General features: G+C 40.7%; 1 protein-coding gene across 1 annotated transcript in view; it reads left to right on the top strand.

Annotated features, from left to right (window-relative positions):
- LOC140727667 (suppressor of tumorigenicity 14 protein homolog) overlaps positions 1-16,477 on the top strand; it is a 92,389-nt gene that overhangs the window by 22,122 nt on the left and 53,790 nt on the right. Inside the window, exons 5-6 of the mRNA XM_073045306.1 lie at positions 10,383-10,558; positions 12,306-12,341. Coding sequence (XP_072901407.1) covers positions 10,383-10,558; positions 12,306-12,341 — 212 coding nt within the window. The remainder of the gene's footprint in view (positions 1-10,382; positions 10,559-12,305; positions 12,342-16,477) is intronic.

Below are 16,477 nucleotides of genomic sequence, written 5' to 3'. Positions count from 1 at the left end.
TAGAGGGGCGTCCCTTTAGAATGGAGATGAGGAGGAATTTCTTTAGCCTGTGAGTGGTGTATCTGTGGAATTTTTTGCCACAGGCCACTACGAAGGCCAAGGCTTTAAGCATGTTTAAGGCTGAGGTTGATAGATTCATGATCAGTCAGGACATGAAGGGATATGGGGAGAGACAGGAGATTGGAGTAGAGAGGTAAATTGGATCAGCCATGATGGAATGGCTGATGGGCCAAATGGCCTAATTCTGCTCCTTTATCTTAAGGACTTATGGTTCAATCCTGATCTCTGGTGCTACTTGTGTGGATCTTCCATGCTCTTCCTATGACTGTGTGGATTCTTTTGTATTTCCTGATTCCCTCTGTCAGTTTAACTGGCCACTCTAAATTGCTCCTGCCGTATAGGAGAGTAGTAGGACTTGGGAGAGTTGATAGGAACGTGGGGAGGATAAAGTGGGTGTTTGTGGGTCAGTAGGAATTCAATGGGCCGAAGAGTCAGTTTCTTTGCTGTGTTGCTCTATGATCTAATGAGAACTATCCTGCCGTAGAAACCCCCTGGATATAGTAGGCAAGTACAGATCTTGTAAGAGTAAAATGCTCAAGGGTGTTAGTGGTAATATGTTGTTATTAACAAAATTAATTAAAAATGAAAAGCAAAAATTCCTAGAACTGGTCTCCACATCCTCGAATGTTGAAGGAGATGGGTAGTGCATGCTTTTGTTGACAACTTACAAAATTCCATAAAGACAAAGAATTTTCCAGGCTTGAAGGAAGCAAATGTAACACCATTTCAGAACGGAGGGAGGGGAAAAACAGGAAATTATGGAGCAGTTGGCCTGGAATCAGTGATAGGAAACTGTAACAAACTTCTGTTAAAGAAAGATAATAAGATTGAACAGTCAAAATAGATTTATAAAAGGGAAATCCCATTTTACAATTCTGATAGTTTTTGATGATTGCGTTGTTGCGGTATGTTATCAAAGGGGCCCTAAAAGGATTATTAAACAAAATCAGAACATGCATATTGGAATAAATGGACCATTTCAGGCAGAGAGGTTAGGACCAGTGGTGTCCTGATAGGCTGTGCCCCAGCACTTCATAGTCTCAGAGATTTGGAAAGGAAGGATCAAGTGTAATATAGCAAAGTGCAGATAATACAAAGCAAATGAGGAGGAAAGATAGGCTTTGAGGGTTATAGACAGGTTAAGTGTATGGGTGAGGACTTGGCAGATCAAATGTAATAAGGAAAGATATGAGGCCAGCTACTTTAACAGAAAAATAGAAAGACAGAGTGTTTGTTTAATGGTGAGAGGTAAAAAAGTGTGGGTGTTCAGAAGGACCTTAGTATCCTTTTGAACAATCACTGAAAGTTAGCATTTGGAGAATGAGCGATATTTTGCCCTTAACTCAAGAGGATATCAGTATGAAGGTAGAGGTATCTTGCTTCAGTTACACAAGTCTCAAGGGAGAATTCATCATGGATATTGATTTGAATATTGTTCGCTCTATCAGAAGAACAATTTGCTTGTGATTAGGAGAGTATAGTGTATTCGAAGCTCACTGGGCCAAGTCCAAAATGGCGGGTGTGTTGTATGAGGAAAAATTAAACAGGCTAGTTCAGTAGAATAAGTGATCATCTCATTGGAATATACAAAATTTGTTAGAGGCTTGCCAAGCTAGATGAGGATAAAATTCTCATGACTAGGGCCAGGGCTCATGGTCAGCCATTCAGAAATGAAATTAGAGGAAATTTCTTCACCCACAGGACAGTGGATATTTAGAATTCTCTGCTGAAGAAAGCTGTGGAGACTCAGTCATTGAGAATATTCAGAGCAGAAATCGATAGATCTTTAGCTTGATAGACTTGGGGTTAATGATGGAAAATAAGCCTGAGGTAATAATCTGAATGGCGGAGCAAACACCAGGGTCTGAATCACATGCTCCTGCTACTTCTGATGTTCTTAGCTCAGTCTCTTTTGTGGTTGGTGGTGGCAGGTATCTGCATTACTGAGCTCCTACTTTCAATGGCTGGGCCTTAATTTAATTGTTGCCTTCAACATGGGCACATGCTGAATGTCTTTATCTGACATTTGGAAACAGCCAGATGGATTTGCTAGGAAATCTAGCAGTGAATGATTCATGCATCACGGGTGAAGTGAAACAGTGCATATTCAAGTTAATCATTATGTGGCCAATTGTGTATGTCTTTCTCTGAAAGGAAGGTCAAGTGTCAGATTTTTCAGTGGAAGAGCATTTGGAAGAAAGCAATCACAACTCCCTGACTTTTTCTGGAGCCTTGGAGAGGGATGGGAGCAGATAATATGGGAAAGTATTTAATTGAGTGTGGGGGAATTATGTTACAATTAGGCAGGAACTAGGAGCATAAATTGGGAACAGATGTACTCAAAGAAACGCACAACAGAAATGTGGAGTTTGTTTAGGGAGCACTAGCTGGGGGTTCTGGATAGGTATGTCCCATTGGTAGGGTGAAGGAACCATGTTTGACAAAAGACATGGAATATCTGGTCAACAGGAAGAAAGAAACTTAGTTAAAGTTTAGGAGACAGGATCAGACAGGGCTCTAGAGAGTTACAAGATAGACAGGAAGGAGCTGATGAATAGACATGGGAGAGCTAGAGGGGGGCATGAGAAGGCCTTGACGAGTAGGATTAAGGAAAACCCCAAGGCATTCTACATGTATGTGAATAATAGGAGGATGGCCAGAGTGAGGATAAGACCGATCAGGGACAGTAGAGGAAACGTGCCTGAAATTAGAAGAAGTAGGGAGGTCCTTAATGAATACTTTGCTTCGGTATTCACCAGTAAACAGAACCTTGGTCAAGACAGCGAATGCTTACACGTTAATGTTTAGAAAGAGGATGTGCTAGAACTTTTTAAAAATGTTAGGATGGATAGATCCCTGGGACCAGATCGGATATACCCCAATTTACTACAGGAAGCAAGAAAGAGATTGCTGCACCTTTGTGATGATCTTTGCATGCTTATTGGTAACTTGAAAAGTACCAGATGATTGAAGGGTGGCCAGTATTATCCTTGGTTCAAGAAAGGGAGTAGGGATAACCCTGGGTATTAGAGAGCAGTGAATCTTATTTCAGTGCTGGGCGAATTATTGGAGAAGATTTTTAGAGACAGAATTTACGAGCATTTGCAGAAGCATAGACTGACTGGAGGTAATTAGCATGGATTTATGAGGGGCAGATCGTGCTTCACAAGCCTGATTGAATTCTCTGAGAATGTGACAGAGCACATTGATTAAGATAGAGCAGTGGATGTGGTGCATATGGATATTAGTAAGGCAATTGATAAAGCTCCCCATAGTTGGCTCATTCAGAAAGTCAGGAGGAATGGGATCCAAGGAAATGGCTGTGCAGCGGTGTTGCCATATGTGTATGTTCTGCCTGGAGGTGGGTGACTAGTGGTGTTCCGCAAGGATCTCTTCTGGGATTCCTGCTCTTTGTGATTTTTATAAATAACTTGGATGAAGCAGTGGAAGGGTAGGTTAGCAAGTTTTCAGACAACACAAAGGTTAGTAGAGCTGTGAATAGTGTGGAGGGTCATTGTAGGTTGCAACAGAACGCAAACAGGATAGGGAGTTCATCTGAGAAGTGGCAGTAGGAGTTCGACCCAGAAAAGTGTGAAGTGATTCATTTTGAAAGGTCGAATTTGAAAGCAGAATACAGGGTTAACAGCAGGATTTTTGGTGGTGTGGAGGAATAGAAAGATCTTGGGGTCCATATCACTAAATCCCTCAAAGTTATTGTGCAAGTTGATGGGGTTGTTAAGAAGGCATATAGTATATAGGCCTTTGTTAGTCGGGGGATTGAATTCAAGAGCTGCAGGGTACTGTTCCAGCTCTATAAAACCCTAGTTAGAATACATTTGTGTGGGACTTATAGTAATGTGAAGCATATTAATGGACACTGGATACCCCCCTAATTTTCTTATATGATGGTTATATTATTTTTATTGCTTTGGTTTGTTATTTTGTTTATTACAATTTGATTAATGTTCAGTTGCACTAGCAACGGTAATATTTTAGTAGGTTAATTGATGGTCATGAGGAGCAAAGCTTATACAGGCACTTGGGGGCAGCTGAGGGGTCTTGGGGGACAGCAGTGCGCATGTGATAGAGTATTCAAGAACGGCCCCGCAGCATGTTTGGTAAGCCGATGCGCTTGTGTTCCGGTATTTCCAGAAAGGTAAATAAAGAAGTTATTTTAAACTTCTGCACGCCTGGAAGTCCCTTTTGTGTCCAAGTGTGCAACATTTGGAATATTGTGTTTAGTTCTGGTCACCTCATTATAGGGAGGATGTGGAAGCTTTAGAGGGGGTGGAAAGGAGATTTAACAGGATGCTGCCTGGACTGGAGGGCATGTCTTATGAAGATAGGTCAAGCAAGCTAGTGCTTTTTTCTTTGGAGCAAAGGAGGATGAGAGGTAACGTGACAGAGTTGTACAAGATGATAAGACTCATGAATCGAATGGATAGCAAGGAATTTTTTTCCCATGGCGGAAATGGCTAATACAAGAGGGCATCATTTTAAGGTGATACGCAGAGAGTCTAGTGGGATGTCAGAGGTAAGCTCTTAATGTCCTGCCACTAGTGGTGGGAGAGGCAGATACATTAGGGGTACTTAAGAAACTCTTAGATTGGCACATTAATGATAGAAAAATGGAGGGCCATTAGGAAGGAAGGGTGAGATCAATACAACATTATGGGCCAAAGGGCCTGTATTGTGCTGTAATGTTCTATATTCTATGAATGAAGAGGGAAGCCAGTTAGGAACACAAGGAGGGAGGTGCTTGTTGTTTTCTGTACGACAGCATGCTCAGAGGGATCAGAACTCACTTTGACAGAGACTCCTGCTCCTATACTGTCCAAAACAGTTTCTGCCCCCTGAATCTCGGTAGTGTTTTGCCAATCATAACATGCTGTGCTTTGAATTACGAGAAGATAAAGTGTGTTGGGGTGAGTGCCAGTCATCTTAATCTGATTGGAATTATATTAGTGGCAGCTGTGAATCACACGTAAGCACGATGATAGAAAATTGTCCAGACAGTGTCAAATTTCTAAGATGGTGCATATAGCACAAGTGGCAATCCTACTCTCAACTTTCACATTTTCATGAATTTTATTTGAGCAATCGATACCTAAGAAGTATTCGAAAGCATCCACAAGTTTCAGCATAAGGATTGCATGAATTGTTTACAGTTTACAGTTGTTTACAATTGTTTACAGTTGGCATTTCTCAAATAGTTCTTGTCCATTGAATGACAGACAGTTTAGATTAGACACAGATTATCTACAATGAAAACTGATTGGAAATGATGACAGTAATCCTGTGTGGTGGAGCCATAACATTAGAGTAAGTAAAACAATGGCTGAATTGTGTTTGACCCACCTGACATTCACCACTGGAGGGGCAGCCTCCCGCCATTGCACTGTGGCCAACATCTAAGGCTGTCATGGAGGCAGCTCTTCTACAAGGTGGGGTGGTTTGAGAGCAGGGGCAACTGAGGCCCTTCCCACATCTCAAAACACAGAACATAGAACAGTACAGCACAGGAAAAGGCTCTTGAGCACATAGGGCTGAACTTGATGCCGAATTAAACTAAGTGTCAGGAACACCATTGCCAGTAAGAATAGCACCCCTCCACCATGGGTAAGTGAATATTGAATCGAATCAAATTACTAAATCACTATGAATTCCATTCATCTCGATCTGCTGGATCAGTCTACCATAAGAGACCTTGTTAAATGCCTTACTAAAATCCACTGCCCTATCCTCATCAGATTTGTCGCCTTCTCAAAGAAAATCAAATTTTTAAGACCTGACCTACGCTACACAAAACCATGCTGATTGTCTCATGATTTCCCAGATGCATGTAAATCCTATCCCAATAACCTCCAAACCACTAATCTGATGCCAAACGCCTTCAAAACCATCTGGATTATACCCTTTTGAACAAAGGAATAACTTTGGATTCTCTCCAGTCCTCTGGGACCTCACCTGTTGCTACTGACGATACAAAGATCTTTGTCAAGACCTGACAATCTCCCCTTGCCTCTCTCAGTAATCTGGGGTATATCCCATCAGACCTTGGGGATTCGTCTACCTTGATGGTCTTTAAAAGACCTAGCACCACCTCCGCCTTGATCTCAAAATTCCCCGGCTCATTAGTGTGCTTGCTCCACACCGATCTCACTATCCTGCATGTCCTCCTTGGCATATACTGGTGCAAAGTTGCCCACATCCTCTGACTCCAAACATAAGTTTCCTCTCTTATCCTTGAATGGTCCTACTTTCACAGTAGTTATCCTTTTGTTTTAATATAAGTATAAAAAGGCTTGGAATTCTCTTTAATCCTACTTGTCAAGGAAATTTCACGGCCCCTTTTGGCCTTCTTAATACTCGATTAAACTGTTTGTATTTCTCAAGGATTCTGCCTGACTTTAACTTCCTAAACTTTACATTTACGTCACTTTTCTTTTTGACTAGAGCAGTTGGAAAACATGAATTTTATTTGAAAATGAAAATGAAAATGGATTTGTTTAAAACCATAAACAATCTGTTTCAGTTTAAATAATAGTTTTAATCCTTAGAACACAGGTTTTTTCTCTGTCAGTGAAACTATTCAAATGGAGGTGGCTTTGGCTGCTGTGAAGCAGAAGGGTCAGATCATAAGCTTATCTGTTTCCTGATCTGAGCAAGCTGCATGCTGAGCCTAAGCGCATAGTAGGAAGCCACATGTATCAGAGAACTTGTATAGTTCTACAGTTTTATGACTTTATAACTCTATTTGTCTGATAGACTCTTCAGTTTTGACTCATTACATTTTCCATTGTCCTTTGCAAAAGTACATAAAGGACTTTTTCAATCTTTAAAATTTGTGTTCTAGAAATAGTGAACAACACTTTTAATTCATGAATAGGCAAGGCTTGATTTTTACGAATTCGAACCCCGGTAGGGGTTGGGAGTCTTATGGAAAATCTCTAGGTCGAACTTTTCTGACATCTTGCTGTGTGTCATTAACTAATTGTCAATATCAATTAGCGTGATGGGCATTAATCCAAATAAATGTTGCAGTTCCTTTTGCTAGTTTTCAGGTCATGACCTGAACTTTGTAGCTTTTGCAAGCTAGGGGTTTAGAGTTTCCCAGGCTGAAGTAATATGTGTGTTTTAGTGTGTTATTTGTGTGTGATTTCCATCTTGTCAGAATGAATAATATTATCCGTAAAATAACCATGATGTTCTTTATTAATGCCGATCGATTCTCTTTCATTGTGTCTGTAGGAAGTTTTTTATCTTAGCCTTGTCAAAACAAAGTCACTTAGCTAACATATATTAAAGTTCCTAATATTGCTTAATCATAGTAGCCATTAGTTCAGTTTAAAAAAGTTAACAATCGTCAATATCTCAATCATGCAAATTTGTTCCCTCCCTTCCTTCCTTATTCAGCTATGAACTGGCGTACATTTTCTGAGAAAGCACTGTATCTGTGTTTATTTGAAAATTAAGTGCAGTACTAGCTGAAGTAAGAATTCCAAAATTATTATCCGTTTTTCCTGACAATTTGAAACTATAGCCTTTCCTGCCCCATACTAACACTCAAGCTAAAGTCAACCAAGTCTGAGTAGGAGGCCGATTGAGTAATTTCTGATCCCCGTGTGTTGTTATCCTGTAAATAGACTGAGTTTGTGAACTACTTTCATGTGTTAGTTATGTATAATTTATGTTAATTTATATCAATTTCCATTGGTTATGTTTGTAACATACTTCGCAACTGCTGCAAAAGGCTCATTTTCATGGCATTAAAACTTGTGTATATAAACCTATGATAATAAATATGAAATTGAATTTGAAATTAGTAAATCATGAGGACTCCATGCCATTCACTACCGACAGCTTTTCCCGAGGCTTTCATTAAACTAGCATAAAACATTGAACAGCCCAACACCAGGAACAGGTCCTTCAGCCCATGGTGTGGTGTTAAACTGGTTAAATTAGTAATTAAATACATAACTAAATTGATCCCTTCTGCCTGCATGATGTCCATATCCCTCCATTCACTGAGCATTCATGTGCCTACCTTAATTGCCTCGGTTTGTGTTTGCTCCCACTACCACCCCCCAGCAGCACATTTCAGGTACCCGTACTCCCTGTGTGGAGGAAAAAAAACTTGCCACACATTTCTCTTTTGAACTTACTTCTCTCACCTTAAATGCATGCCCTCTAGTTTTAAGAAATTTTGACTATGATTTTAAAAAAAAGATGTCGGCTGACTTGTCTTCCCATGCCTCCCATAATCATATAAACTTCTGTCAGGTCTACCCTGAGGCTCTGCTCCTCCAGAGAAAGCAACACAAGTCAGTCCAACCCCTCCTCATAGCACCTGCCCTCCAATACAAGGCAGCATTCGGGCAAACCTTTTCTGCTCCCTTTACAAAGTCTCCGTATGTTCCCTATCAGATTGAATGCAGTACTCCAGATGTGACCTTACCAGAAGCCTCTACGAACCAAAATTGCAACATAATTTCCCAACACTTTAACTCAATGCCTCAAGTAAAAAAGGTAACCATGCCATATACCCTCTTTACCAGCCTGTCGACCTGTGTAGCCACTTTCAGGGAGCTGTGGACTTGGACTGCAATGATCCCTCTGTACATGAATACTGTTCTATCATTAACTGTGCACTGAGTCTTTATTTTTTATCTCCCAAAGTGCAACACCTCAGACTTGGCTAGAATAAACTCCATTTGCCATTTCCATGTCCATATCTCCAGTTGATCCATATGCCACTGTATCCTTTAGCAACCTTCCACACTATCCACAACACCACCAGTCTTACTAAGTTGGCCGTCCGTGATTTCATTCAAGTCATTCCTTCAGTATAACTCACACTACACATCCTTGTGGAACATGGCTGTCCAGCCAGAATAACTCCCATTGACCTCTAGTCTCTGCTTTCTAAGGCCAAGCCAATTCTGAATGCAAACATCCAAGTCATCATGATTACTATGCATCTTCATCTTCTAGGTGAGCCTACCATGAGGAACCTTATTAAGCACCTTACTAAAACCCATGTAGACAACATCCACAGCTGTACTTTCATCAATTGCCTTCTCCTACCCCACAAAAATCCAATCAATGACATGCCCCTCACAAGACCATGCTGCCTGTCCCTAATTTCACCATGATTTTCCAAATGCTCACCAATCTTTCCCCTGTGAATCCTCTCCAACAGCTTCCCTATCACTGACATGAGACTCATCAGTAAATAGTTTCCAACATTATCCCTCTTTCCCTTCTTGAACATCAGAACAGTATTAGCTATTTGCCAGTCCTCTCAGACCTTGGCTGTAGCTAAATTATTTTGATTAAGAAGCATTATTTCCAAGTATTTCCAAGATGGCGGCACGACGCAGCTTGCAGCGGCCACTCCAGAGCTGATTATCTGTTATTTGTGAAGCGGGGTGCCGTGCGCAATCATAATCAGATGAAAAACAGATGCGGGAGCACGGAGGAACATCAGGAAATCTCCAGGAAGACTTTCTTCATTGCTGCTGCTGCTGTGAGGTCCAGGTCTCTGCTGGGAAGAACAGGCCCCCAGTCCTCGAGGTTGCGTTGCCGATGGCCATTGGCAGGGCCATCTTAATACATTCGGCAGAGGATGGTGCTCGGAGAAGCTGTGCCGGAGGGGATGGTCGTCGGCTCAGAGGTTCGACGGACTCGGAGTCCGCTGCAGTCAGGTCGCTTTCGGTGTGTGCTGCGTCTGCGAGGCTGGTTTCGACGGAGCTTTCATCGTGTGCTGCGTCTGCGAGGCTGAGTCGGGCGGCGCTGTGGAAGTCCATAGCGGGGGTATTCCCTTCTGCCGCTGGCGTGGGATGGCGAGTCTGTCGGGACCCTGGGGACTTGTGGAAACTGTGTGGTGATTTCTTTTGAACTTATAGTCCTTTAACATCTTTGGACTATTTTTACTGTGCCCATGGTCTGTTTTTTTATCAATTATGCTATTGGTTGCACTGTTGGAACTATATGTTGTAACTATGTGGTTTTGTGCAGGTCGTGTAGCTTTAGTTTTTGGTGTTGTTTTGTCTGGTGGATTTGGAGCTCCTTTCCGGGGAACGCGCTAAGACGGTAGCGCGATATTAATACGCAGCAGCCTCTCCGGCCTCTGGATTGGGGATTGCCGAACGTTTCGTGGATTTTCTGGTGTAGTCTGTTTTGTCATGTGCTTTTGTGATATCATTCTGGAGGAACGTTGTCTCATTTTTTAACTGAATTGCATTTGTGGTTTCTAAATGACAATAAACTGAATCTGAATTAACTGCTCTTCTTTCTGATATGATTGTTTTCATTTACAGCCACGGCAGTGCTATTGCATATTTCTGGCTACAATTTGCATTACCAAAGAAAAAGGATCTTTTGATTAAATATACTCTAAGTACTGAAGTTCTGATAAATGTATTGCGACAGCATCTCCAAACTGCTGATGTAGGAAAGATTATGAAAATTGAGCTGTCTTCTCTCACGCTACGAGGTAAGCAGCCTGGTTATATTTGGCATGATTCAGGACAAGGATGTAAACAATCTATTTTGATATTACTTTAATATATTGATGATAAATTGATTGTATGAATGTAGATGATAATTGTTCTATTATTCTATTGGAGATCGCATTAAACATTTTTTTTAAATGTTGCTGAATTTTATTGACTTGATTTGTCCCTTGAAGGTGCCTCAGGGATGTTGGGCTGCAAGCAGATAATGAACATGGTTGAAGACACCATGTTGAGAGAGTGTCAGGTTTTTGTTAGAGAAACAAAACTGGCCAAGTAATTATCACCATCCTCTTTACTGTAAATCAATTCAAGCTCTTAAGAGAAATGCAAGTTAACTGAAATACAGCAACAGAGAATTTGTGAATTCTATGGGAAAAAATGAGAAAATTCAATAAGCAAATCAAAACACTTAGAAACCATATTGATGGAGACATGGAACATGAACCAAAAGCTCGATAGCTGACAGTAAGTCTGACACACTCATGATTTTATATTCAATATTATAAATTTCTTTATATCGCAAAGAGAATTTTGTTATTGGTCTGTTTACTTACCAAATTTTCCTGTCCAAGTTGTAGTTTATTTGTCATTCAACCATACACTTGTATACCGCCAAATGAAACAATGTCCCTCCAGACCAAGGTGCACAACACAGTCCATATAACTCACATACAGAACTCATAAAGTAATATTACTACAAATATTTTAACAGATAGTAAGGTGCATATGTGACACATGTAAAAAGTATAATAATGCTACAGGTGCTTCATACATGATGAGACCTGGGTGGTGTCAGGGAGTTCAGTAATCTTACGGCCTTGGGGGTGGATGAAGCAGTTTTCCATCCTAACAGTTCTTCTCCCAGTGCTACAGTACCTCCTGCCTGATGGTAGGGTGCCAAAAAGATTGATGGATCGATGGAAGGGATCACTGACAATGCTAAGGCCCTGTGTATACAGTGCTCCTGATAAATATCCTTAAGGGGTTGAAGAGAGACCCCAGTAATCCTCTCACGATTCCTCACAATCCTTTGTATGAACTTGCAGTCAGATGCCTTGCAATTTCTGTTCCAGGCCAGGTTGCAGCTGGTCAGGACAAGCTCAATGGTGCTCCTGTAAAAATTGGTTAAAATGGGGTGAGAGAGAGAGAGCCTCGTTTGCCTCAATCTCCTCCGGCAGTTGTTGCTGTGTTGCTGTGATGAGGTGTTGCTGTGCTCTCTTGACCAAGGAGGTGGTGCTGAGGGACTAAGTGAGACCATCTGTTACATGCATTCCCAGAAACTTGATGCCCTTAACTCTCTCCATGGAGCAGCCGTGTATGTGCACTTATGTGCTTTTCGATTCTCTTTAAAGCATTGTATGGCAAATGGATGCTTCAAAGTAAAAGTGATTAAGTTATTGACAGCTCCTTTCCCTCCTCCAGCTCTGCATCCCTTTTAGATCCTTTCCCTTCTCCAGCTCTGTATCCCTTTTGCCAATCACCTTTCCAGCTCTTGGCTTCATCCCACCCCCTCCGGTCTTCACCTATCATTTCGCATTTCCCCCTCCCCCTTCTACTTTCAAATCTCTTACTATCTTTTATTTCAGTTAGTCCTGACGAAGGGACTCGGCCCAAAATGTCGACATTGCTTCTCCTTATAGATGCTGCCTGGCCTGCTGCGTTCCACCAGAATTTTGTGTGTGTTGCTTGAAGTTATTGACGGAATATGTTTTGGGTTTTTTACAGTTGCTAATGAAGAATATGTTCGAAGCTTGAAAACAGGTATGTAGCTCAATTAAACTAGTAATGAGTGTTGAAAATGTCAATCCTTAGGGTGATTTGGCTGTAACATAAAAGTTTGTTTAGTGTATTATTTGCACTTACCGCAATCTCTTCACCTTAAATATCTTTAAATGATTAGTGAATCGAATTAACATTGCTGAGGTACAATAAATGTTGCAAAAGGGTTACTAATCTAGTTTAGGTGATTGAATAAAGGCCACAGGGGAAATAACTTTTTTGTGCTGTAAGTGTGTATCATCTGGAATTTTTGGCCTTAAGCAAAAAGGCTAGAGGGTCAGCTAATCTTACTACTGTCACTGTGTTCTTATGAGTGCAAATTTCATGTGGGTTACAAAGTTCTTCTCATCGACACAAACGGGCATATAAACTCTTGAAACCCTTATCTTTTACATCCCTCCATTGTCATTTTCAATTCATGGTGTTTTTCATTTCGCAATCTCTTTCTACAATGAAAGCTGACGATATTCAGGAATTAAGAAAGGGCAAGACATTAAAAGTGATGCAAAGCAGAATTCACTTTTCTGCGTTACCTTGTATATCCATGGAACTTCTCTCTTCCTTCTGCACCTATTCAGCGCACTATCTGTGTTTTTTGTAAAAAGCTGCTCTGACCCCTGCTCTGGCCATGCGAAAACTTTTGGCCAATGTCTTCTGAGCGTGGAGCTGATAGTGGCAAGATTGTAAAGCATCTTGGTATAACTTTATTAACTCCTTATCCACTGCCAGTGAGGTAGTGTATTCCAAATCCTAAATATTCAATTTCTATGTTATATATGTCCTTCTGTCACTTCAGTTTCATTTGCATTCTGAAACTATAACCCACCACCCAGAAACAATTTCACTTTGGTTTATTCTGTGTATAATTTTCATTACTTTAAACATGTCAAATGACACTATTCAAGCCCCATATGAACTTATTGGCCAAGCTACAGAACTTACAGAAAGTTAATGAAAACTTTGGCCAGCAGACCTCTTCTGCTCTAAGGAGAACAACAGCCTTTTCTAGTTACACCCACCAACACATAACAGTAATTGGATATATCTAGGATTATTAAATTAACTCTTGCTGTACCTTCTTTAAAACTTACATTCTATTCTAGATTGCTCCCAGTAGGCTGAAGGTTTAGGGCAACACCCACAAAATGCTGGAGGGGCTCAGCAGGCCATATTTCCAGCATCTGCAGATTTTCTCTGGTTTGTAACATGGGTTTAGTATACTTTACTGGTATTTGTATGCCATACTTCATTTTATACAGTCAGGACTACTTTAAGTTTTAACTACTTGTTAAATTTGTCCTATCACCTTCAAATATGCCTCAGAATCTCTGATTTTCCCCTCAGTTTTATAAATCATCTCTACTTTTCTGCATTGAATTAATTTCACCGGCTTGTGCCTATGCATTCTAGCAACCTACCGCTACTTTTTTGATGCCTATTACTACCTTCCAAACTATTACTACACTTCTGTGTTAGCTGAACATTTTAAGATAACATTGCAGCTCTAAATTCATATTATTAGTGTCTGTTTAAAAAAAAAAGACTGTGGTCCTTATTCTAATCAGGGGAATCCCACTCTATTCTACTTGGTCCTAGAGATATTGCATAAACAGTGAATGATGAGAATACACAGCATTCTGGGTAGAGTTGATGTAGTGGGAAACCGGTAACACTTAAGGTCGGTGACTTTTCATCAGAGCTGAAGAAAATTAAATATTAAAACATGTTTTAAGTTGAAGACAGCGGAACGGATGAAGAGGCGGAAAGGGAATGTGACTGGAGATTGGGAGGCAGAGAAGAGTTGGTGAAGAGTTGTTAATTCAGCTCATCTGCCTGGTGGAGTGTAAAATGACATGAGGACAGAGGTTAAATGAAAGGGAAAAGCAATGCAAGAAGTGAACGCTACAAACCCAAGGCTCTGCAGATGCAGAAAATCTAAAATGACACCAGTGTATGCAGCAGGTCAGGAAGCAGCCACAGAGAGAGGAACAAGTTCAGTGTGGGTTGTCATCATAACTGACCAGGGGCTGTGGTGGGCCACGCTGGAAAGATAGGATGCTGTTTATCAAGTTTATACAGAGAATGGTGGGCAGCTGGAATGTGCTGGCAAGGTGGTAGTGGAGGCAAATACGACAGAGGCATCTACAATACTCTTAGATCGGCACATGAATATGCAGAGAATGGAGGAAGATCCACTTGTACAGGCATAAGGGACTAGTTAAGTTAAGATATTTAATTAGTCTGGCACAAGATTGTGGGCTGAAGGGCCTGTTCCTGTGTGTCACTGTTCTGTGTTCTAAACATAGTGACGGCTGATGGTTGGGTCTTGCTGAGATGCAGGTTCCAAATCCAGGTCCAGACTGACAGCGTGTTTCCGATTTAATCGTGAGTGGGATCTTGATCGGATAGTAATGTGCCATTCGCAGTATGTGGTTGCTTTATTTTATTGCTGCTTTTGCTCTTTTGGCAGAAGGAGTTTTTGTGTTGTGTTGGAGTCATTGCAGACACACTGAAATGCTTTTGAGTTCAGCATTGCAACAGCGATGCTTTTGTTGCCGAATGCACAAACATTACCCGAACTTAACCTCCGGCGTTGCTTCTGCAAATGCCTTGTGTGTTGTGATCTGTCAAAGGCTGACGTAAAACCAAATTGTTGCTTTTGGTCATAGACTTCCTTGAAATGAAACCAATAGCAACTTTGATGAATTAAGATGAAGTGAGATGATTATCACAGGCTCTGGGGAATACCAGATGTCTCCTTAAAAGAATCTAAAACTTTGAAGTTTGGCATTCTTGGGTGGGGATAACTAGCTATCTCACCTTGAGCAAGTGATGCGAAAACCACTGCTGTGAATTGTTGTTTTCCTGGGCATGCTTGTTAATTATTTTCCAGACTATCACCAGTATCTCAGCAATGTAATTATTGTTAATTTTTTATGCCATATTGTTTGCTGAGTGATAAAATATGTATTAAGTTGGTTTGGTAAACAAGAGAGTGATATGGTATTAGTACATAGCAGCATACAATGCTAGTTCCTTATTCAATCTCACTATAGTATATAGCATTGTATTTTCTCCTTTTAATTTAAGAAGTTTTTTTTTGAAGTAGTGATCTTTTCTGATCGTAAACTCTATTTACAGGATTGTCTGCACAGTAAAATTTTACGCCATCATTTCGTTGACTTAGTTCTGGTCATTTTTTTCTCTGAGTTAGTGCAGAATTTGTTGCTATAGTGAATTGCTATCACTGTAAAATTTGAACTAATTTCTATTTTTGTGCTAATGTCGGTGGTGTTGTTGACATTTTCTGTTCTTTCAGCCCTCGTGTGGTCTGAAGATGAATTCAGGTCTGTCTCTTCAGTTGATAATGACTAGCTTTGGTCAATGTTTTCATAACCGAACTTTGTATATGCACTGCCATCCTTTCCAGAGCATGGGTAATAATTCAGCATGGTCGTTGTATTATTGGTATCTTTTTACTTTTATATTAATCGCATTACTTCTTGGCCTAGTGGAAAATAACTTCTGCTGGCCAGAGTTTTCATTAACTTCCTGTAAATTCTGTAGCTTGGCCAATAAGCTCATGTGGGGCTTGAATAGTGTCATTTGCAGTTACAAGGAGTTTTAGATCTTCCTTTGTCCCTCTGCACCTTACACTTTTCTCTAACAATCTCATGAGAAATCTGTGTCCTCTGGGATAGCATGGAGATCAAGTCACAATGATAAATCCCTATTACTGTAAACAGATTTCAAACTGCTGTGGCAAATGTTATAACTTCCTAGGCTTTCTTCCTTCTAATAATTGGGAACTTTCACTGGCTGGCCTTACAAAGGTACCATTCTTACCACTTGTATGTGAACAAATCAGCTCTCACGCCATTGGCTTCGGCAGTAACTCAATATCAATCATTTCTGTGTGTATTTCTGCACTTTTGGCATATAATTCATGTCAGCAGCATTTCCCCGATACTATTGAAGATTTCACTACAGACGACCTTGCTCTCGATTTTTGCTTCCCTTTAACCACATTACTTGGATGTGTGTGATTGTGTCTGTGTGGTGTTGAGAGGGCAGGTGGGGGGGGGGAGGAGGAGGCACAACAAGAAGAGCAGAGGAAA

The sequence above is a fragment of the Hemitrygon akajei genome, chromosome 5, assembly GCF_048418815.1.
Source record: "Hemitrygon akajei chromosome 5, sHemAka1.3, whole genome shotgun sequence".
Classification (NCBI taxonomy): domain Eukaryota; kingdom Metazoa; phylum Chordata; class Chondrichthyes; order Myliobatiformes; family Dasyatidae; genus Hemitrygon; species Hemitrygon akajei.
Note: the sequence above shows the minus strand (reverse complement) of the source record. Positions and strands in the feature narration are given on the sequence as shown.